We start from the raw sequence: 18979 nt of genomic DNA, 5'->3' as shown, positions 1-18979 counted from the left end.
TGTAGGGGAGGAGGAGCCCTCAGGACCCCTGGACCTTGGAGGTACTGTACCCCACGTGGACCGCCCGCTTCCCGGCAAGGGTGAACCCCATATTTCCATCAAGTCGTGGCAGGCGAGAGCGGCGAAGCGGGACGGTCCAACGCGTACCCCCCCTCTCCAGGGGACATCCGGGGATCGGGGTCCCACGGTAACTGGCACACCCCCCATCCCCTTACAAGACATTACCAGTCTGTTTAGGTCCCATACTTCATGTTACTTTAAAGGGAGATCCTGTATACTACAGTACTCTAAAGAATATCTTTTGGGTAGCAGATGGTCCCTTTTCTGTAACCACCAAGCTGCAAAGAACAGAAATACAAGATTGAAGGCAGAGAGGGTTACATGAATGCAAGCAAGCCTAGATGTAACCTTGCTTGTACAGTGACACCACGGCATGAATGTTTGTGCACAATGCCGGAGTGCACAAAGATAGAATATGTGGTTCAACTAGTACAAGCTTACCTTTAAAAGAGTTATGCAGTTAATGTAGTGGTGCTCAGCCTTTCAGCCCTGAGTCAGATAAGTGGTGCTGGGCTGGTCCCCCTGGATTCCTTGCGGGGTTGGCATGTGTGGTTAGGTTCCAAGACACCCTGATTGGATCCGGCAACTCCATGGCCTGGTCCCTCGTGCACTGCCTTGGCCTGGACCTATAGGCCAGATCTAGCATGTAGGACCACACTATCCAACCTACTGGGATCCCCACAGGTCCACAAATTTGGCAGCAGAGAAGCACAATATGGCCACTGCTCCTGACACCAAATTTTCAGATCCATAAGGAACCCAATGGGCCAGAACACACAGCTCAGTAGCCTGGATCTGGCCTGCAGATCAGGGGCTGAGCACCCCTGGGGTTAGTGCATTTTATGGCTGTTATCAAATAGACTTTGGAAACAGTTCTTGTAACAACTTCCTTGAAGAGAGGATGCACGTGAAGTTGGATTATCTGTTATGCCCAATAACCTTTAGTGATGGAATATGCCACCACCTTATCTTCTTATCCTGATGGGAGTGGATTTGCTCATTGATCTTACTTTGAAGTAACTCCCCTCCCCCAGTGTTCTTCCTGAACTTATTCAGAGGCAGACAGTCCCCATTCAGAGGTAAGATAGAGGTAAAGGAATGGATAGGGGGAGGAGTATATGGGGTTTCTGTATTCAAAAAACAGTAAGCCATGAGGGCGTCTGTTTGGAGGCTGAGCTGGGTTCATGGAAGACCACTTAAAAAAAAATATACAAGTTTTGTCTAGTTTGAGAAGGAAATAGTTATCAGACTTCAGGATGAGGGAAGGGAGGACTGAATGTGTAAACACAATAGGGAAGAAATAGGCAGGTGATTTTATACATAAATTTGAATGACACATGAAATATTCATGTTATTTGTTGAGATTCACACATTCTCAGGCTTTAGCAAGGTGAATGTATTCTTCTTTCACATGAACTGCCCCGGAGCAGTTTGCTAGTTACTGTACATGGTAAAAATGAATCAGCACAACCAGGATATTAATGGCTGTCTACAATGTTTTGAACTAAACGGGAAAAGTTGCGGGGTGGGGGAAACTGTGAAAAAATATTTATAACCAATTTCTGTTTTAAGCTTGTTGAAAATAAAGTTATTTTTCCTTTGGAGAAATCTTGAAGTAACTGAGACAACAGGAATGGGGTGACGTAAACTGACCGTTACGATTTCTACCACACAAAGGGCTGTGCCAAGAAGCATGAGACACAGACAACTGGAACTCCTAGAAGTCTCTTCTATTTGAATGCTTTTCTTAAGTTAGTTAACTTGCAATGCTTCCACTTATAGAAAAGGATTGTACCCCAAACTTTTTTTGTTTGGCAACTTTTACCACTGAAAATACAAGAAAGGACAATGAGACCAGCAAAAGGAAGCAGGGGTCCATTGGTTGTATATCAGATTGGCACCAATAAAAGGTAAATAACATCACTGGATACTGGCTTTTTTTGGCTGATAATAGTCTCCGATAATTTAATTATGCCGGGCCCCTGAATGCCTGGGTTCCCTCTCACGAGCCAGGGTGACCCCAAATACACCCCATCCCCTCACTGGTGGGCTGGGCTGAGCTGGCGCAGAGCAGCTGCTGTGGTGCCCTGGACACTGGCATGGGGTTGTATGGCACAGAGTGCAGGCTGGAGCTGGCGCTGTAAAAGGCACCAAATGGCAGAGACGTGACTAAGGCGGGGAGGGGTAGGCAAAACCAAGTTGCCCAGCCTGGCCCAATATGACTCAACCCATGCAGGAGCCAACCCACGTCCTAGGGGACGGAGCCAGAGCTTGGCAGAGGCCAGGGCAGCCAATCCCCACTGCTGCGTGCACTAGGGTCCTTGCCTCAGCCGGAAGCAAGCCTGGTTGGGAGGGGGAGAGGCACTTTATTTAGAACAGCTTCAAGAGCCGCTGTAATTAAAGTTCCACTATGACTCCTATATCAGTGTCCCCACACTTAGAAATGGAGGTGAGGGCACTTGAATTAAAGTTCATTTGACAAGCTTTACTTCTAAATATAGGTTAACAGATTGGTATGGTGAGAAAGGGAACCTTACACTTGATTGTCCAGGAAGACAGGCAACAGTTACTTTTAGAGATGGAGCAGATGATGTTAAAGCAGCAAGCAGAGCCGCCACCAAAATTTATTTCTACCTGCTCCATACGGGTCGGGCAGTGTGCCAGGAGTGACATTACACCCCCATGACCTGGCACAAGCAGGAAAGGGAAAGCAGGGCTGCCGGGAAGAGCAGAGCAGAGCCCCACCAAGGAAAGATCCTAGGAGGCTCTGAACCCAGACGCAAGTGCTGCCGTCTCCAAAGCCTGGAGACAGAGGGGTCCCCAGCTAGCCTCCAACTCCAGCCACATGTTGAGAGGTGCCATGAGATCTGAGGAATCAGGACACTGAGAAAACTGCATGCGAGTCGGGCAGCCACAGGAGCCTGAGGACCCAGGTGTGGCAGCACCCTGCTGTTTTGATTTCTTTAACAGTTAATTGCTATTTTTGCTTAAGACTTCATGATTTATAATGGGGCCTGAACTTAAAGACCCCAGCTCAGAACAAACACTCAAGAGCTGACCAAGTGAGGAAAATCGATGGACATTTGCTTTGATTTCATTGCTATTAACTAATTGTTGAGAGAGGGGTCTAAACCCCACACCCAAGTCACAGATGGATCAACTTGAGAGCGGCCAGAGCTAATTAATCAGCATAAACTCAGAGCAGGGTAAGAACTTTACTGATTTAGGATAATACAGAAGAATTAATTTAGTCCTCCCAAAAGGCAGACCTGGGCACTGGGGAGTGTGCAGGTCTGGCCCTGGGTACCAACCTGGCCTTAAGGCCAACGCAAGACCAAGAACAGCATGAGAAAGTCGGCTGCCCTCAAGGTCCAACTGTACTAGTGGTTCACCTATTCTTAACTAGCTGGTATATGGAGAGGGTAAAGGGAAGCTAGGAACCCCAGGAAGAAAACCAACTGGACAAATCCTAGAATCAACACTTGGCAGACAGACCACCTCCCAATAGTAAGAATATTCAACATCAAGTCGTGGCAGGAAAGAATTGAGCAGCATTAGTCATGTGACTGGATCTAGGAAGCTGTGGTCCTCATGGCACAAGTCAGCCAAATCTCGAGTTACTGAAGGCCCTGACTATCCGGCACTGCAGAAACAATCAGTACCGGCCAATATGACTGGTTAATAATAGGCTACCAGTATCAACCATGAAATCTTTCCCAACGTACCCTTAAATTTAACATCTCCTAAAAACACTGTTCACATGCTACAACCCTTTGAACTCCTTCCTCATTTTTTGTCTACTTTAGGTATTAAATTCTTCAGAACATGGATCCTGTCTTCTCTGTTTTGCAAGGTACCCAGGATCCTCTTGGGTGTTAGATACATAAATCTGAAATACACAATATTTGAACTGTTTGTGTTCTTGCACAGATTCTCAGCAAACAGTCTATAGCAACATATAAAAGCTAATCTAATAAGTTTGCTCTTCACAAAGACATGCAGAGTTGGATGGACATGCCTGTAATAGGGAAGAAACAGAAACTTCTAGTCAGTTCAGTATTCTATGGTAGTTAAGTCTTCATAAAATATCTGATTAGTATATGGTAGTATTAGAGTAATGTTGTAGCCATGATAGTCCAGGAATTATACAAGAGGCAAGGAATTCTTAAGATGATCTTTTTTATTGGACCAACTGCATAGTTAGGCTAGAATTTAACATGCTTTCAAATGCAAGACCTTCTTTGTCAGATTTCATGCCAGAAGGTCTTGCATTCAAAAGCTTGCCTAACTGCACAGCTGGTCCAATAAAAAAAATATCACCCTAAGAAATCTTTGCCTCTTGCATGATTAGCTAACAGAATGCTTTGCTGTAAAGTATGAGGCAATGACACCAATAGGCTATATGGTTAGACATTTACGGATAATACACACAGCTATTTCAGCCAAAATAAATGCCAAAAAGAGATAAAGCTTCACACTAACTTCCTCATTATGGCAAGAAGTCTCTTGTTCCTTAATAAGGCTGAACACCTTCCCCTAAAGCAATGGTCTCCAAAGTGGAGTGCACATACCCCAGGGGGTGCGCAAGACAATCCACCGGGGTGCGAGAAGAAAATATTAGAACTTCTATGTATATTTATACAAATATACATATATTGGGGGTGCATGCTCAAAAATTTTTTACTGATAGGGCTGCGCAATCAAAAAAGTTTGGAGACCACTGTTCTAAAGCAACAGCTATTGGTCAATACCAACGTGGAATATTGGACTAGACAGGCTACTGTTCTGATCTGCACGGCAATTACACACATTTTCCTCCTCTTTTGTTCGGTAGAAAAGAATGGCAAAAAAGAGAGTGAACTATTAAGTAAATAAATTGACCGTCTTGAGAACTAACGTAATGAAGATGTGGAGACTGTTTCTGAAAGTCCCTAGAGGTTCTACATGCAAAGAAAAGTGAGCAAAAAATCTCACTCCTCTCTTCTACTAAACAGCAAAGAAACTGTAACGATTTGCCTTTTGCAAGATAGTTTGTCATTTGCTGTATTTTGTTTTTTCCTTATTTTGTCTTCCTGAATTAGATTCTTGTCTTGCTTAGGTGCGTCAATTTAGTTCTCTTCAGGTATCTGGTCTCTCTCTCAATTTGGAATTATTAAACATTACTCATTTAGCTTACAAAATATTAATAGCCTATAGGACCTGTAATTATTAGTTACGGAAAAGACAGAACAACATGTGACACAAGCATTATGCACTGGCACCTGCAATCAGCTCTGAAAAGAGCAGATGTTAGTGTATGTTCACCAAGCACAGACAGAAATGTTCTGGAAAGGCAAACTGTAAAGGATGACTGTACGTTTACATGAACCATATTAACAGATGATATGGATGGATCCTTTCATAGCATCTGATGTTAATTCAGCTTCAGCTCAGGAAAGCCTGTGATATAGATACAGATTACAGAATCATAGAGAAATAGCATGGAAAGGGCCTCCAGGTATCATCTACTCCAACCCCCTGCCCAAGGCAAGATCACCTCTATCCAAACAATCCTATACAATCCATGATGTAAACCAGGGGTGGGCAAAATGCGTCCCGCTGGCCAGGTACTGCCCACCAAGGCATTGTATCCGGCCTGTGGGGCCCCTAAAAATTTTAGAAAATTAATATTAATCTTCCCTGGGCTGCCTGTCATGCAGCCCTCGATGGCTTGCCAAAACTCAGTAGGCGGCCGTCCACCCAAAATCACTGCCCACCACTGATTTAAACTCTACATAAGACTACCATCAACCCCAAAACAATACACACCTAACACCCCAACCCACCACAAGGAAAGCAGGGGAACTGCAGAACATCCTGCTTCTATGAAACGTTGTCAACATATGCTCAAAAGATCCCAGAACAAAGGCCAGAGGCAGGCAAAAACACCCCACAGTCCATACCGATTCAGAGATTGTAAGGCTGGATGGGACCTTGGAAGATCATCCGGTCCAGCCCGCTGCACCAAGCAGGAAAGATAACTGGGGGTCAGGTGACACCAGCAAGACGCCTGTCTAGTCTCCTCTTGAAGATTTCCAGAGGAGATCTGACCCTGGGTAAAATTTCTTCCTGATCTAAAATCTGGCGATCGGCCTGACCCTGCGCCGAGAGACAAAATCATCTAGGCCGAGAACCTCTAGCTTTGGTCCAGGCAGGAGCACCGACCCAGTCAAAGCATGTATGTACATGAACATGTGTGTGTAGATACAAAAACTTATGTACAGGCATATATACACATATACTGATACACAGACATGCATACATATATCTCATATACACATGTGCGTGTGCATGTATGCCAGGGGGGCGCATGTGCGTATATATACACATATTTATATACACATCAGCACACAAGTATGTGTGTGCACATATACACACACACATATACATACACACTAGGGCTGTGCGAAACAGCACTACTCCGTTTTGACACAAAGTGTTTCGTTTCAAATTGAAAACCACTGTTACATCTCATTTCGTTGAAACAGTTTTGCTGTTTTGACATTTCACCCATAAGCTATAATGGGGAAAGCTCAAAACAGCTTCTAACTTTGTCATTTCTGGCCTGATTTGGATGAAACTTTCAGGGATGAAACTTTCTGAGGGCATACAGCCTGCCAAGTTTCAATGAGATAGGTGCAGGGGTTTCAGGGAAACTGCACCTTAAGTTACGGACAAGCAAAACTCATGACATGGGTGACACTGTACGCATGTTAAGGCACAGCAGGGTGAAAGCTGCAGGGATGGTAGTCCCTGTTGAGGCCACAAAGCCTGCCAGCTTTCAAGGAGATAGGTGCAGGGCTTCTGGGGCCCTGCACCTCCGGCTGCTGACAGGCAAAACAATGCTGCTTTTTATGCATTTTTTCCATCCCTCCCCAGAGCACTGGGATCAGAAGGGACCTCAGGGAAGGGTGACACTCACCGGCCAGCTACACAGTCAATAATAAAAGTGCTTCTGCCCCCATTTCCACCTGCCCTTTCCTTACTTTAGTTTCTGTTTCCCTACAGGCAAGCCCAGATGGAGCTTCAAAACTGGATGCGTTTTGAAATTTTCAAAACATTTCCACTTGCCTTATTTCATTTGGAGGCTGTTTTGAAGCTCTCCATTTCATTCCAATTTCACTGCTTCAAGCTCGAAACAAGTCGAAACCATATTGAAACAAAATCGATGGTGAAATTTTGCACAGCCCTAATACACGTCATATACACAGACATCCAAACATGTACTTTCCACGCATGTATGCACATGTCTCTCCTGTCCTTGGTCTTTAAGCCGCAAGTCTTCCCTGCTTTCTGCTTGACTTCAGCCCACCAGGGCTTGGCGTCCCCCGGGGAAGAAAGGTGTGGAAGCGGTGGGCGCCGGTAGCGGCAGCGTGGGAACGGGTGACGCGGATGCCCGGCCCCGCCGCAACCAGCCGGCAACCTGCCAGGACCCTTGCAGCGGTGCTGGGGTGGGGGCTCCTACCTGCCCAGGTGCGGTGCTCGGGGACGCGGTAGTACTTGTTCCCAAGCGAGTCGGCGCCCACGTACTCCCGGCCAGGCCCGAGCAACCCAAGCCGCAGAGTGCGCAAGAACCGCGCGATGCCACTCATGTCGTAGCAGCCGCCGCCAAGCCCCGCCCCGCTCGCCCCGCCCGGCGCCTTCTCGCGCACGCTCCGCCCTCACACGCGACCTTGCAGTAACCGCGCCCCGAATTGGTCGTGGCCGTTGCGCACGGAGCCAATCCGCGCCGGCCTGCTACCAAGATGGCTGCGCTGGTTCCGGTAGTTGCTTGTACTGTGTCATGTTGGGCTTCATTTCGGCTCGACAGGCCGGGCTCGACGACCCATTGCGGTTGCGCCGGGCTGAGTCCACCCGGAGGTAACGGGCTGCGGGGCTGGGGCTTGGGCTTGGACGCGTGTCCTCGCCTTGTGGCGGGGCGCTGCCGGGCGGGGGCGCGCTCGGCCCCGTCTCGCTTTGGCCTGTGCCGCGGGGCTGGGAGTGACCGGGGCCTGCGCGGCCTCCGCCCCCGCGGTCAGCTCCTTCTTCGCTTGCTTCTTCCAGCTTTGGGTGTTGGGTCCCCAGGCCGGGCCGGGGGATGGTGCCGGGGGTGCAACGCGGTTCGTGGGGTAGCCGGCCTCGCCCACCACAGGCTTTCTACAGAAACCTGTCTTACCGCTGTCCCTTAGGAAACTTCTGAAACGTCCTTCTACCCCCCACCCCTCATATAGAGGCAAAATGTCTTGTTTTGTTGCAAAACCAAACGCTCAACTCTGCACAGTGCCAGACAAGTCTACAGCTGTGTGCATCGCCTGGATGAACCTCTCCTGTGTCTGCCTCATTCTAATAATGGTGGGGGCCTGCATCCCTGGTCCCTGCCAGGAGCACAGTCTCATTCAGTGAGTAGGAGCAATGTGCAGGGGATGTAATTGCTGGCGGAACATGGGGTGTATGTAGGTGCATGTGCACCCCCTGAGATTGGCTGTGCACCTGCAAACACCAGCTGTGAAATAGGATGCTGGCGGGGGCATGCCTCCCCCTGCTCCCTGGCAATCTGGTGCCTCCCCAGCTTCTGGAGGCACCAGTTGCCCATGTAACTGAACTTGCGCAGGCAGTCCTGAGCATGGCACTGGCTGACTCTTACAGGCTTGTCTTCTGAATCCCAAACAGGATTCTTTTAATGTAATTTTCTTTCTAGGGTTTGAAGACCTGTATAATGTCTCCATCCACTGACTGATATTGTGGAAATAGAAAGGTTAACCAGCTGTGCTCAGGGAAGTTCCTAAAAAGCCAAAGAAAGTTGAACTAAGTCAGTACTTGGATAAGAGGCTGCTACGGCAGTGTGGCTACTCAGTCGTTCTGCAACTGTGAATTTCCAGGCCCAACCACAGGACTCAGTATTCCTGTTTGTGGGACTTAAAGCTACTTCTTTGGTCCCATGAACAAGAATAGACTCTTGAGAGCTTGAGTCTCAGCTGTTCTGCCTGTGAGAGGGCACGTGGCAATGTAGGTGTGGAGTAGCTACAGCAGGGGTGAGCAGAATATGGCCCATGGGCCACAGCCAGCCTACCAAGCAGTACACCTACACCTGCCACCCTCCCTTACACCCCACACCCTTCCCCCGACAACTCCCACTGACATACATACACTTCAACGTACCCTATGTCCCTCTACACAGCCATGCCCTTTCACACACCCCCTGTACCTCCATACCCTACCAACCATACACACACAATATAAAGGAGTGAGACCTTTTTTTTTAACTTCTGTAATCCCTTCTATATACAGTACACAATCACAAGTCATGACAAATATATTTTTTAATAAAATTCATATATTTTTGATAAGTATTTGACTTCTAGTGTGTGACTTGTTTTTGTTTTTTTCCTGGTTCTGAGATGGTAACCCCCACTCCTCTCAAAAGGAGTATTTCGGGGGGCAACAAATGGAAGGGACTTCTGGTGGCAAAGGCTGGGGGCAGGACTTCTGGTCCCAATGTGGCAACCAGGGATGGGGATACTTATGCATCCCCCAACAGCTGGCGAAAACTTGTTAAGTGGCCCTCCCCCCCCAACATAATTGCTTGCCCCTGAGCTACAGCTTCATCCTGACACTAAACTCTACTTGGACATTCAATTGGAGGCTAACTACCAAAGTCGGGGACTAGATTACAGACCAGTTTGAATCCAAGGTATAATCAACCTCCCAGAACCACTCCCACCTCTTCTGTTTGTCAGAATAACTCCGCTGGTTGGAAGCTTCAGGGGTAGCATATATAAGAGTTAAAGCTAACTTCTTGTTTCTTATTGTGTGTTCCAGCTGTTCATGGTTTCCACTAATGAGGAGTGTCCCTTACAGCCGGGGTGGACAGTTATATCGGGTGGACGGCCACTCACTGAGTTTTGGCAAGCCTTTGAGGGCTGCATGACAGGCAGCCAGGGGCAGATAAATATTAATTTTCTAAATTTTTTAGGGGTCCTGTGGGCTGGATGGAAGGGCCTGGTGGGCTGCATCTGGCCCACAGGGTGCATTTTGCCCACCCTTGCCTTACAGTCTGTTCAGTTCTTGTTGTCTTGCTTGAGAGTACAGTTAGCAAACTGGTCAGCTGACTGATCAAATAATGTCAGGTGGCTTGTCAATTAACTACTTATTCTTAGTTAAAGTCAAAAGCTGTCAAATAGTCCATGAGGCCAAGAATGCCTTTATGCCCAATGTGGCTTCCCTTTTTTATTGCATCATAGTGTTACCTATTAGTAAAGGCAGGAGTGAGGGTACTTTGCCCCTCAGTTGTGCAGAATTTGAGATAGACATGCATACTCCCCTTAGGAGCAGTCACCCCCTGCCCTGCTTCTCTCTCCGGAGGCAGAGCTCTTCCATGGTGAAAGTGAAGCTACTGGGTCCAATAATTTTGCTAGTCTGTGTGCTTCAGCATCAAGAAATTCCACTCATAGGAAGTCTTCAGCTGTTCATCAGATTGGTATTAGAGGGTTTTGGATTGAAGCAGATGTGAAAAAGGAAGTTGATATGCTTAATACAAAAGCCCTTTATGTGTCCCTAGTGTCTAGTGGATGGAGCAATATTTGCAATGGGAGTGTCATCAACTTCATCATAATAACCCTGTATATTGCTGACCAACCTAAAAATATCACCAGTGATATTGGTGGTCTACAGAAGGTTATTTTGGTTACGACTGACGATGCTGTTAGTATGAAAGCTGCTTGGCCTTTGATAATATGTACACCTTCTGATTTATGGTTGTGCTTCCCCTGTGAAGTACCTCTTTCATATGTGATGCTGAAAATCTAACAACTTTGTCACTGCAATTATCAAAATTAAAAAGCTTTGTCAAGTTTTTTAAAAAAAGAAAAAGAAAAAGCCAAGTACCAGCAGCCATATTTCAGCATCACTTAATACAGTATTCAGTGGCATCTATACTGAGGAAGACTTGATGTGCTTGATGGGCCTCTATTAAAACTCAAAGATCTTTGAGCCTTCAAGAAAGCATTTCAGTCAGCTGCGGTTGACGGTATGGTTTGGTGTTGTCCCTGAATAATCTGTGGTAACATTCTTGACAATAATGTCTTTATTGAGAAACTCAACATTTATTTTACTGCTTGAGACTGTTGTTCACTTTAGTCAGATATGGAGAATGTTATTTCTGCATTTTCTGATGCACAATGAATAAGAATGAATTCCTGATCATGAAGACGTGTTTTCAAGAATACTGAATGAAGTCCTCTTTACAAAAAGCTGAATAGAAGAAAAAATAGACACAATAATATCATGGGGAAAATCTAGTGAAAATTCCTGCACATAATGCTGCTTACCTTTTTGATCCATCTTTCCAGAGCTGTGACCTTTCTGATGATTCATTTGATTCAGCAACACCTGTGTAGGGGCTGTTAGAAAGTTATAATTTTCTGCTTCCATTACAATTGTTTGGTTTTTTCATATCCTTTAAAAAGCAAGAAGCACCCCATTCAGGTATAAAACAATTTAGAGTGTGATGCCAGTAGTTTGAATCAGAACAACTTGACCCTTTACCATAGTGGAAAGGGTTGTGTCCTCTTTGGTCTGGCTGCAGTGGTAGGGCAGGAATACTTCCATGCTCTACGGTGTATGTAGAATGAATGAAATGTGTTAGTCAGGCCAATCATCTGTTAAAAAAACAAAAATAGAATAAAGACTTCCACTGCTGGAAAGGTGGTGACCGTATATCACAGTTTTAGGTTTAAGAAAGGAAATGGAAGATGAAAAGTTCACTCTATTCACATGATGATGATGATGATGAGATGAAGATGTACATAAAGCAGTTAAATTTGATGACAATAATACAAAGTTAAACTGTTAGAAGAGATGGCCTTCTGCCTACTTAACGTCATTTAAAATTGACTTTTGTCTTTTGGATTTGCTATATGTTTTTGTTTAATTTCTTTTTAAATTTTGTAACAGTTCAGGCTGATGCTGGGTTTCTGAAGTAAAAGCTAAAGAGAACAACAACTAAGTCTTGAATATTATGCACATTTATAAAATTGGTAGTTATAATCATTACACCTTTTTCAATTGTATTTCATTTGTAATATACAGTTCTACAATAACAGTTAACTAACTTTTTATAATTACTATAAGTATTAAATTAATGTAAGTATTAAACCTTTTGAAGTTTAAAGTCTCTCTTTTTCTTATAAAAAAAACTAATAGTTAAAATATCGTATTTTCTGGCATATTGCATGCCTCCAGATAAGGCACTCGCTTGTTTTTGGGAAAGCGGAATGAAAGAAAAAATATATTTTCCAGAGTTGTGGCTATATACAGCAGGACTCAACCTAATTTTGAGCTCCCTCAGGTCCCAGATCCTATGTGCAGAGCTGGTCCAGTGAGCGCTGTAACCTGCCTGCAGCACCATCTGTTCTGCATCAGGTGCTGTATGCAGGGTACCACATGCATTGCCTGTTCAAAGTCAGCCCTGCACAGCTGCTATGTGCGATACAATATCAGGCCAGCCAGAGCAGGCTCCACATGTGCTGGATCCAGCAAGCAAGTTGGGGAAGAGAAGGTGGTCTGTGGAAACAAAGCAGCCCATGGACTGGCCTTATGCCATTCATGTGGCCATGCAGGGCTTGATGATTTGACATTTCTGCCTCAATGAGTTGAAATTAAGAAAAAAATCTTACAGAAAGTGGCAACTTGGCCATGCTCCTAGGGGCAAATGTAGGAGCACTGCATGGGAATTCAGGGAGAAAACCAGGAAGGCCAAGGCATAAATTGGTATGCAGGTAGTAAGGGATGTTAAAAGAAACAGAAAAGCATCTTACAAGTATATTAGAAGTCAGAAGAGGAATAAGGAAAGTATAAGCCCTTTACTGAATGACAACGGCAACCTAGTAATGGGTGATGCACAGGAAGCTGAAGTACTTGCTGCTTTTTCATGTCAATTTTCATGAATAAGGTCAGCTCTCAGGTGCTGAGTGCAGCTGGCAGCACAGATAGGACAGGGGTTGATCAACTTAGAATAAAGAAAGCATTGATTAGCAATTACTTAGAGCACCTGCATGTTTTCAAGTCAGCAGGGTCAGATAGGTTACATCTTAGAGTACTCAGAGAATTGGCAGAAGTAATTTCTGTCACTTTTTTTTTTTTTTGAGATCTCATTGAGGTTGTTTGAGATCCTGAATAACTAGAAAAGGTAAATACAGTGCCCAACTTAAAAAAAGGAAGATTAGGGACTCGTCAGTGTGACCTTGAAAGAATAGAAAGATTATAGAGCATGTCATCAGGGAATCTATTAAGTGCATGGAGGGTTCCAGTATGATCAGGAAAAGTCCGTGTGGATTTGTCAAGAGCCAAGTCATGATTAACCAGCCTGATTCACTTTTATGACAAAGTTTCAGTAGCTTTATGGCTGGGGAAAAAAGTAGTGGATATAACTTTAGAAAGGCTTTAAACACTATCTCCCATGATACTTTCATTAGTAAGCAAAAGGCCCTCTGTCTGTCTTGTGAGTCTGTTTCTGTGCTATGATGCACCAACTTGTTGAACATCTGCAATTGTGGCTGTAGGGCCCAATTCTTAAATGACAGTCCCTTCTACAGTTATCATTAGGGATCTGTTTAGCTCAAGGAGATGGCTGCTGATTTTACAGAAAGATTATGGGGTTGGCCACCATATTCATAGGCCGATTGTGACAGCTCCCCTCCCCCCCCCCCCCACTACCAACCTCTGGCCAAGGGGCCCCAATAGCTCCGCCACTGCTTGGCTATGAGGGCTGCCCATCATACAGCCCCACTCCTCACTGCTAATTGATTGAGGGCTGTACATCATGTGGGCCCACTTCTCATTGCTAATTGGTGGAGAGGGGCAGGTGGGCACATGGTAGGCAGCCCTCTCAGCCCTGCTCGACTCTGCTTCAAATCTCAAAAGCCTTGGCTGTTGATCTATCATAGCTGTCTGTTCCCTGCCTTCTATCATGGAAAGAGCAGATTATGCTGAGGAGTTTTGGTGGACAGTCTGTTTTTTCTAATAATTGGCAGAGGCCTTTTCTGTTGACCAGGTCAAAGCCTTAAGTCAATGAAGGTAATATAGAGGAGTCTCCTTTGTTCCCTATATTTTTCTTGGATTTGTTAGAGTGAGATCATTTCTATGGTGGACCTTCTAAGTTTGACATCACACCACAACTCAGGATCTGATGTTCTCTGAGCACTACTCGAGTGGTGTTTTTTCCAACAATGCTTAATCGTGAAATGCCATGATAATTGTTAGTTGCTGTGGTTTCCTTCATTTTGGTTGAGTGACTACGTTGACATCTTGCATCTCCTATGGCACAGTCCCTACTGTCCAGTAGTAAATAAAAAGCTTGTATAGGTAGGGAAGAAGGTTTCCTGCACTTCTGTGGGAATGCTATCTTTTCCTGGAGCCTTGCCAGTGGCCGGATTATCTATGACCTTCCTTAGGTCCTCAATCTGTGAAATCTGCAAAATTGTGATTTTGGTAGGTCCCTAATTATAATAGAAGCAGAACTCCGACAGCCTTTGGAAATATAGTTTAGATAAAAGTACTGTACGATTGATATATAACTAGATCGTCAGTGGATCAATATCTTACTGGGAGGAGATATCAAGTAGGGTTCCCCAGGGCTCTGACCTGGGTCTGGTATTATTTAATAACTTCATTAATGATTTGAAAGATGGGAACAAGTGCATAGTTATCTGAAAATCTGCTGACATCAAGCTGGGGGTAGTTGCAAACACTTAAAGGATGGGATTAGGATTCAGCATAAATTTGACAAACTGGGAAAATGGTTCAAAATTAATTTGAATTAAATTCAATAAGGGTAAGTGCAAATTCTCACACTTGGGACAGAATATTCATGTGCAGATATTCAGACTGGGGAAGGACTGACTAGGCTGTACTACTATGGCCAAAGACCAAGGGGTTACAGTAAACTATAAACTGAATACAAGTTAATAGTGTGCTCTCGAAAATGAGATCAATAGGCTGCTGCATACTGCACTGTGTTGTGGCTTGCAAAGGTATCGGATCTCCATGGACCCTGGGGTGGGGGGCGGTGTTTGGTGGTGTGAGGCTTCACCCCTGCTGCAACTGGGTGCAGGGAGAAGTAGCAGCATCTGGGTCCTACTGCTGGCCTTTTTGGACCCCAACTGGGTCATTTCAGCCCACTGCATGCTTCAGGAAAGATGTGGACAAATTGAAAAGAGGTCCAGTGGAAAATATCAAAAATTATTAGAGATCTAGGAAACACGATTTACAAAGAAAGGAACTGGGATTATTCCATCTTGAGAAAAAAAACCCACTAGCTCAGCCACTAACACAGATCTTTGAGAACTCGTGGCACTCAGGCAAAGTCCCCAAGGATTGGAAGAGGGCCAGTGTGATGCCTATCTTCAGAAAAAGGAGGAAAACAGATCTAAGGAACTACAGGCCCATCAGCCTGACCTCCATCCCCAAGGAGATCTTGGAGAAAATCATCAAAGAGACCATTCTTGACAAACTGGCTGAAGGCAACTTCTTGAGGGATAGCCAGCACGGGTTTGTTGCAGGTAGATCTTGCCTGACTAATCTCATCTCCTTCTATGACTAGGTGACATATCACCTAGACAAGGGAGAAGAGATTGACGTCATATATCTCAACTTTTTAAAAGCTTTCAATCTAGTATCCCATAATCATCTTACTGGCCAACTGCGGCCTCGGCTGCATCACAGTCTGCTGGCTGGGGAATTGGCTTCAAGGTTGATCTCAGAGAGTAGTAGTTAATGGAAGTTAATCATTGTGGTACGCTGTGACCAGTGAGGTCCCCCAAGGCTCCCTCCTTGGGCCTATCCTTCTCAACATCTTCATTAATGATGTGGACATTGGTGTCAGGAGGGGACTGGCCAAGTTCACTGATAATGCCAAACTTTGGGATAAAGTGTCCACCACTGAGGACAGGATGATGATCCAAGCCAACCTTGACAGGCTTAGAAAATGGGCAGACGAAAACCTGATGGCCTTCAACTCCGAAAAATGCAAGATACTCCACCTTGGGAAGAAAAACCCACAGCATGCTTATAGGCTCGGGAAAGCTACGCTTGCTAGCACCACGGCCAAAAGGGACTTGGAGGTCATGATTGACTACAAAATGAATTTGAGCCACCAATGTGATGTTGCAGCTGGCAAAGCGAGCAAAACTCTGGCTCGCATCTGTAGACACTTCTCTAGCAAATCCCAGGATGTCATCCTTTCACTGTACTCAGCCTTGGTGAGGCCACAGCTGGAGTACTGCATCCAATTCTGGGCTCCACAATCTAAAAAAGGTTGTGGAGAAGCTTGAGAGAGTCCAGAGGAGAGCCACGTGAGTGATCAGAGGGCAGGAAAATATGATGAGAGGCTGAGAGCTACGGGACTCTTCAGCCTTGAAAAGCGCAGGCTCGAAGGGACATGGTGGCTACCTGTAAGTATATAAGGGGTGTGCATCAGGATCTGGGGGAACGTCTGTTCACCAGAGCGCCCCATGGGATGACAAGGTCAAACGGTCACAAACTTCTCCAAGACCGTTTCAGGCTGGACATAATGAAGAATTCTGTACAGTCCAAGCCTCAAGACCTGGAACCAACTGCTGCCAGAGGTGTTGCAAGCACCTACTCTGGATTCCTTTAAGAGTCAATTGGACATTTATCTTGTTGGGATCCTGTGACCCCAGCTGACTCCTGCCCCTGGGGCAGGGGGCTGGGCTCAATGATCTTCTGAGGTCCCTTCCAGCCCTAATGTGTATGAAATCTGTGAAACACAGGCAAATGAACAGGTTATCACTGGGGTGCAGACTTTATGTGGCAGCTGCTCTGCCACCATTGCCTGCATACATGTTCCACAGTAAGTATAGGGTGGCTTCTCCTTCATTAAGAATGCCAAATTAATTTCTGGATGGCCCAGAAATATAAGTAGCCTTTGGCCTGAGAAGGGGGGTGTTAAATGTTCTTGTTACTTATATTCTAGGTATCTTGCTCTGGAATGTGCCTGGCACTCCCATTTGTCAGTGAGTTCAGTTGCAGCACTCGACCTTTTATAACAGGGTGGTTAAAAATCAATGATTTTTTTAAATTTAAATTGGATTTTTTTTAATCACTATAAAATATTAAATTTCTCTCGTTTAAAAAATAAGTTACAATTAAATCTCATCACAAACATGCTGAACCTATACTTGCTGTCTCATAAACATGAATTAATGGTTCTGTCACACTTGCACATTGAGTTACCTACCAATCAAACATGGGCATTCATTTCAGTTTTTTATCTCATGAAAATGGCTCAAGTCTGTCCAGTCTAACTACCAGCTCTTGCCTTTTGAAAGTTCTGGGCTTTCAGTTGCTGTTTCTCAGCAAACTAAAGTCACATGTGCAAAGACACAGGCTAGATACGATTGCTGTTCTGTGCTTCGGTGGTGGTGGAGCTGGGCCAAGCAAGACCGAGGAGTTAGTTAAGACACTGTCTTAAAGACAGAGCAACAAGATAGAAAAGGACGGCGGCAGAGTAGAAAGGAACAGTGGAGTGGACTGGAAAGAAAAAGGGGAGACATTCAGTAGTGTACACACACAGCTTCCTATATTTCCCAATACATTTGCCACAGAAAAACTGTCATGGCTTCTAGGCGTAAGAGAAACCCTATCTGGGAATATTTTGAAGAAAATCCTTCCCTGGATAAAAAAGGAAAACTTGTCAAGTGTAAGCAGTGCAAGAAGGATATGCAGGGCCTAGTTGCAAGAATGAAACACCATAATGAAAACTGCTTATTGGGAGAAAATGATGTGGATGAAGATGTGGGTATGTCTGAAGAACAATGTGGTTCAGCTGGTTAGTAAATTAAATAATTCACTTTGCAATGCATCGTTATTCAAGACTCTTTATGCCTTTTAGTATAAGTGTGATTTGACAAGTAAATTCCCAAACTGTTTGCTATGCTGGATGTTGCTAGAAAAAAAAGTTTAGATTAGCCAATTGTTATGGCTTGTGTAATTAGTTAACTAGGTTTAGAATCTATCACCCAAGTTTATGATACAGAAAGCTGCAGAAAGAGAAATCTGGAGTTGCCACTGGGTGTCATTTTCTTATTTTACATTATATAATACATGCCCCTTAGTTTGGAACATGATGGCCCCAGACCATAATAGTGATGCCATAAGTCTATTCCCTATTTTACTTCAGCATAACTCAGCTTTTCCAAGGGAACCCCATCCTATAATTGTTTTCTCAAAAAACAGACGTGTCAGTGAGTTCAATGAGGCTTAGTTCAAAATTAAGTGCACTCTAAGTGCAGTCAGTCTTAGGTTTTTTGGTAATTTGGAATTGGATCAGGATCCTTGCTGAAAAAAATGTAAATGATTAACTGAATACAGTGAGAAGAACTGAGAAGAATGATTATTCAAAAACCATTTTTGTTTGAGGGCCCATTTAAGCATAAGAGACTTTGACTGTCTATCTGCAACAACTTCAGAGTCATCCGTTGGTACTTTTAGCAGCAGTGCTGCAGCTAAACATATTCCAGACAAAAAAGTATCAGTAGCAAGCAAAAGATTTCAATCATCTAGTAAAACCACCACCATGGATGGGTTTGTAGTAAGGACCAGCAAATACCAACAAGACCCCATAGATGAAAAGATTGCTCAGTTCATTTATGCCACAAATTCTCCTTTTTGCATTGTTAACAATAAACACTTCATTGACATGGTTGAGTCCTTACGACCAGGCTACATGCCACCTGGTATGGCAGACATTGGTGGAAGGTTGCTAGATAGTGTATGAGAAGGAACTTGAACAGTAGAAATACTGAGGGGAAATTTGCCAGTTTAAGCCTTCACGGGTGGAGCAAAGTACACAATGATCCAGTACTATGTGCCTGCATGACAACAG

At 44.8% G+C, this 18979-nt stretch overlaps 2 protein-coding genes across 2 annotated transcripts in view; one reads left to right on the top strand and one right to left on the bottom strand.

Annotated features, from left to right (window-relative positions):
* NDUFAF2 (NADH:ubiquinone oxidoreductase complex assembly factor 2) overlaps positions 1 to 7704 on the bottom strand; it is a 148457-nt gene extending 140753 nt beyond the window's left edge. Inside the window, exon 1 of the mRNA XM_019532118.1 lies at positions 7565 to 7704. Within this exon, the coding sequence (XP_019387663.1) occupies positions 7565 to 7691 (127 nt within the window). The 5' untranslated portion in view covers positions 7692 to 7704. The remainder of the gene's footprint in view (positions 1 to 7564) is intronic.
* A 116-nt stretch (positions 7705 to 7820) lies between these two features.
* Positions 7821 to 18979, top strand: part of ERCC8 (ERCC excision repair 8, CSA ubiquitin ligase complex subunit) — a 40862-nt gene continuing 29703 nt past the window's right edge. Inside the window, exon 1 of the mRNA XM_019532117.1 lies at positions 7821 to 7959. Within this exon, the coding sequence (XP_019387662.1) occupies positions 7883 to 7959 (77 nt within the window). The 5' untranslated portion in view covers positions 7821 to 7882. The remainder of the gene's footprint in view (positions 7960 to 18979) is intronic.

Source organism: Crocodylus porosus, unplaced genomic scaffold (genome assembly GCF_001723895.1).
Source record: "Crocodylus porosus isolate Cpor-Errol unplaced genomic scaffold, CroPor_comp1, whole genome shotgun sequence".
Lineage (NCBI taxonomy): Eukaryota > Metazoa > Chordata > Crocodylia > Crocodylidae > Crocodylus > Crocodylus porosus.
This window is presented reverse-complemented; position numbering and strand designations above follow the sequence as displayed.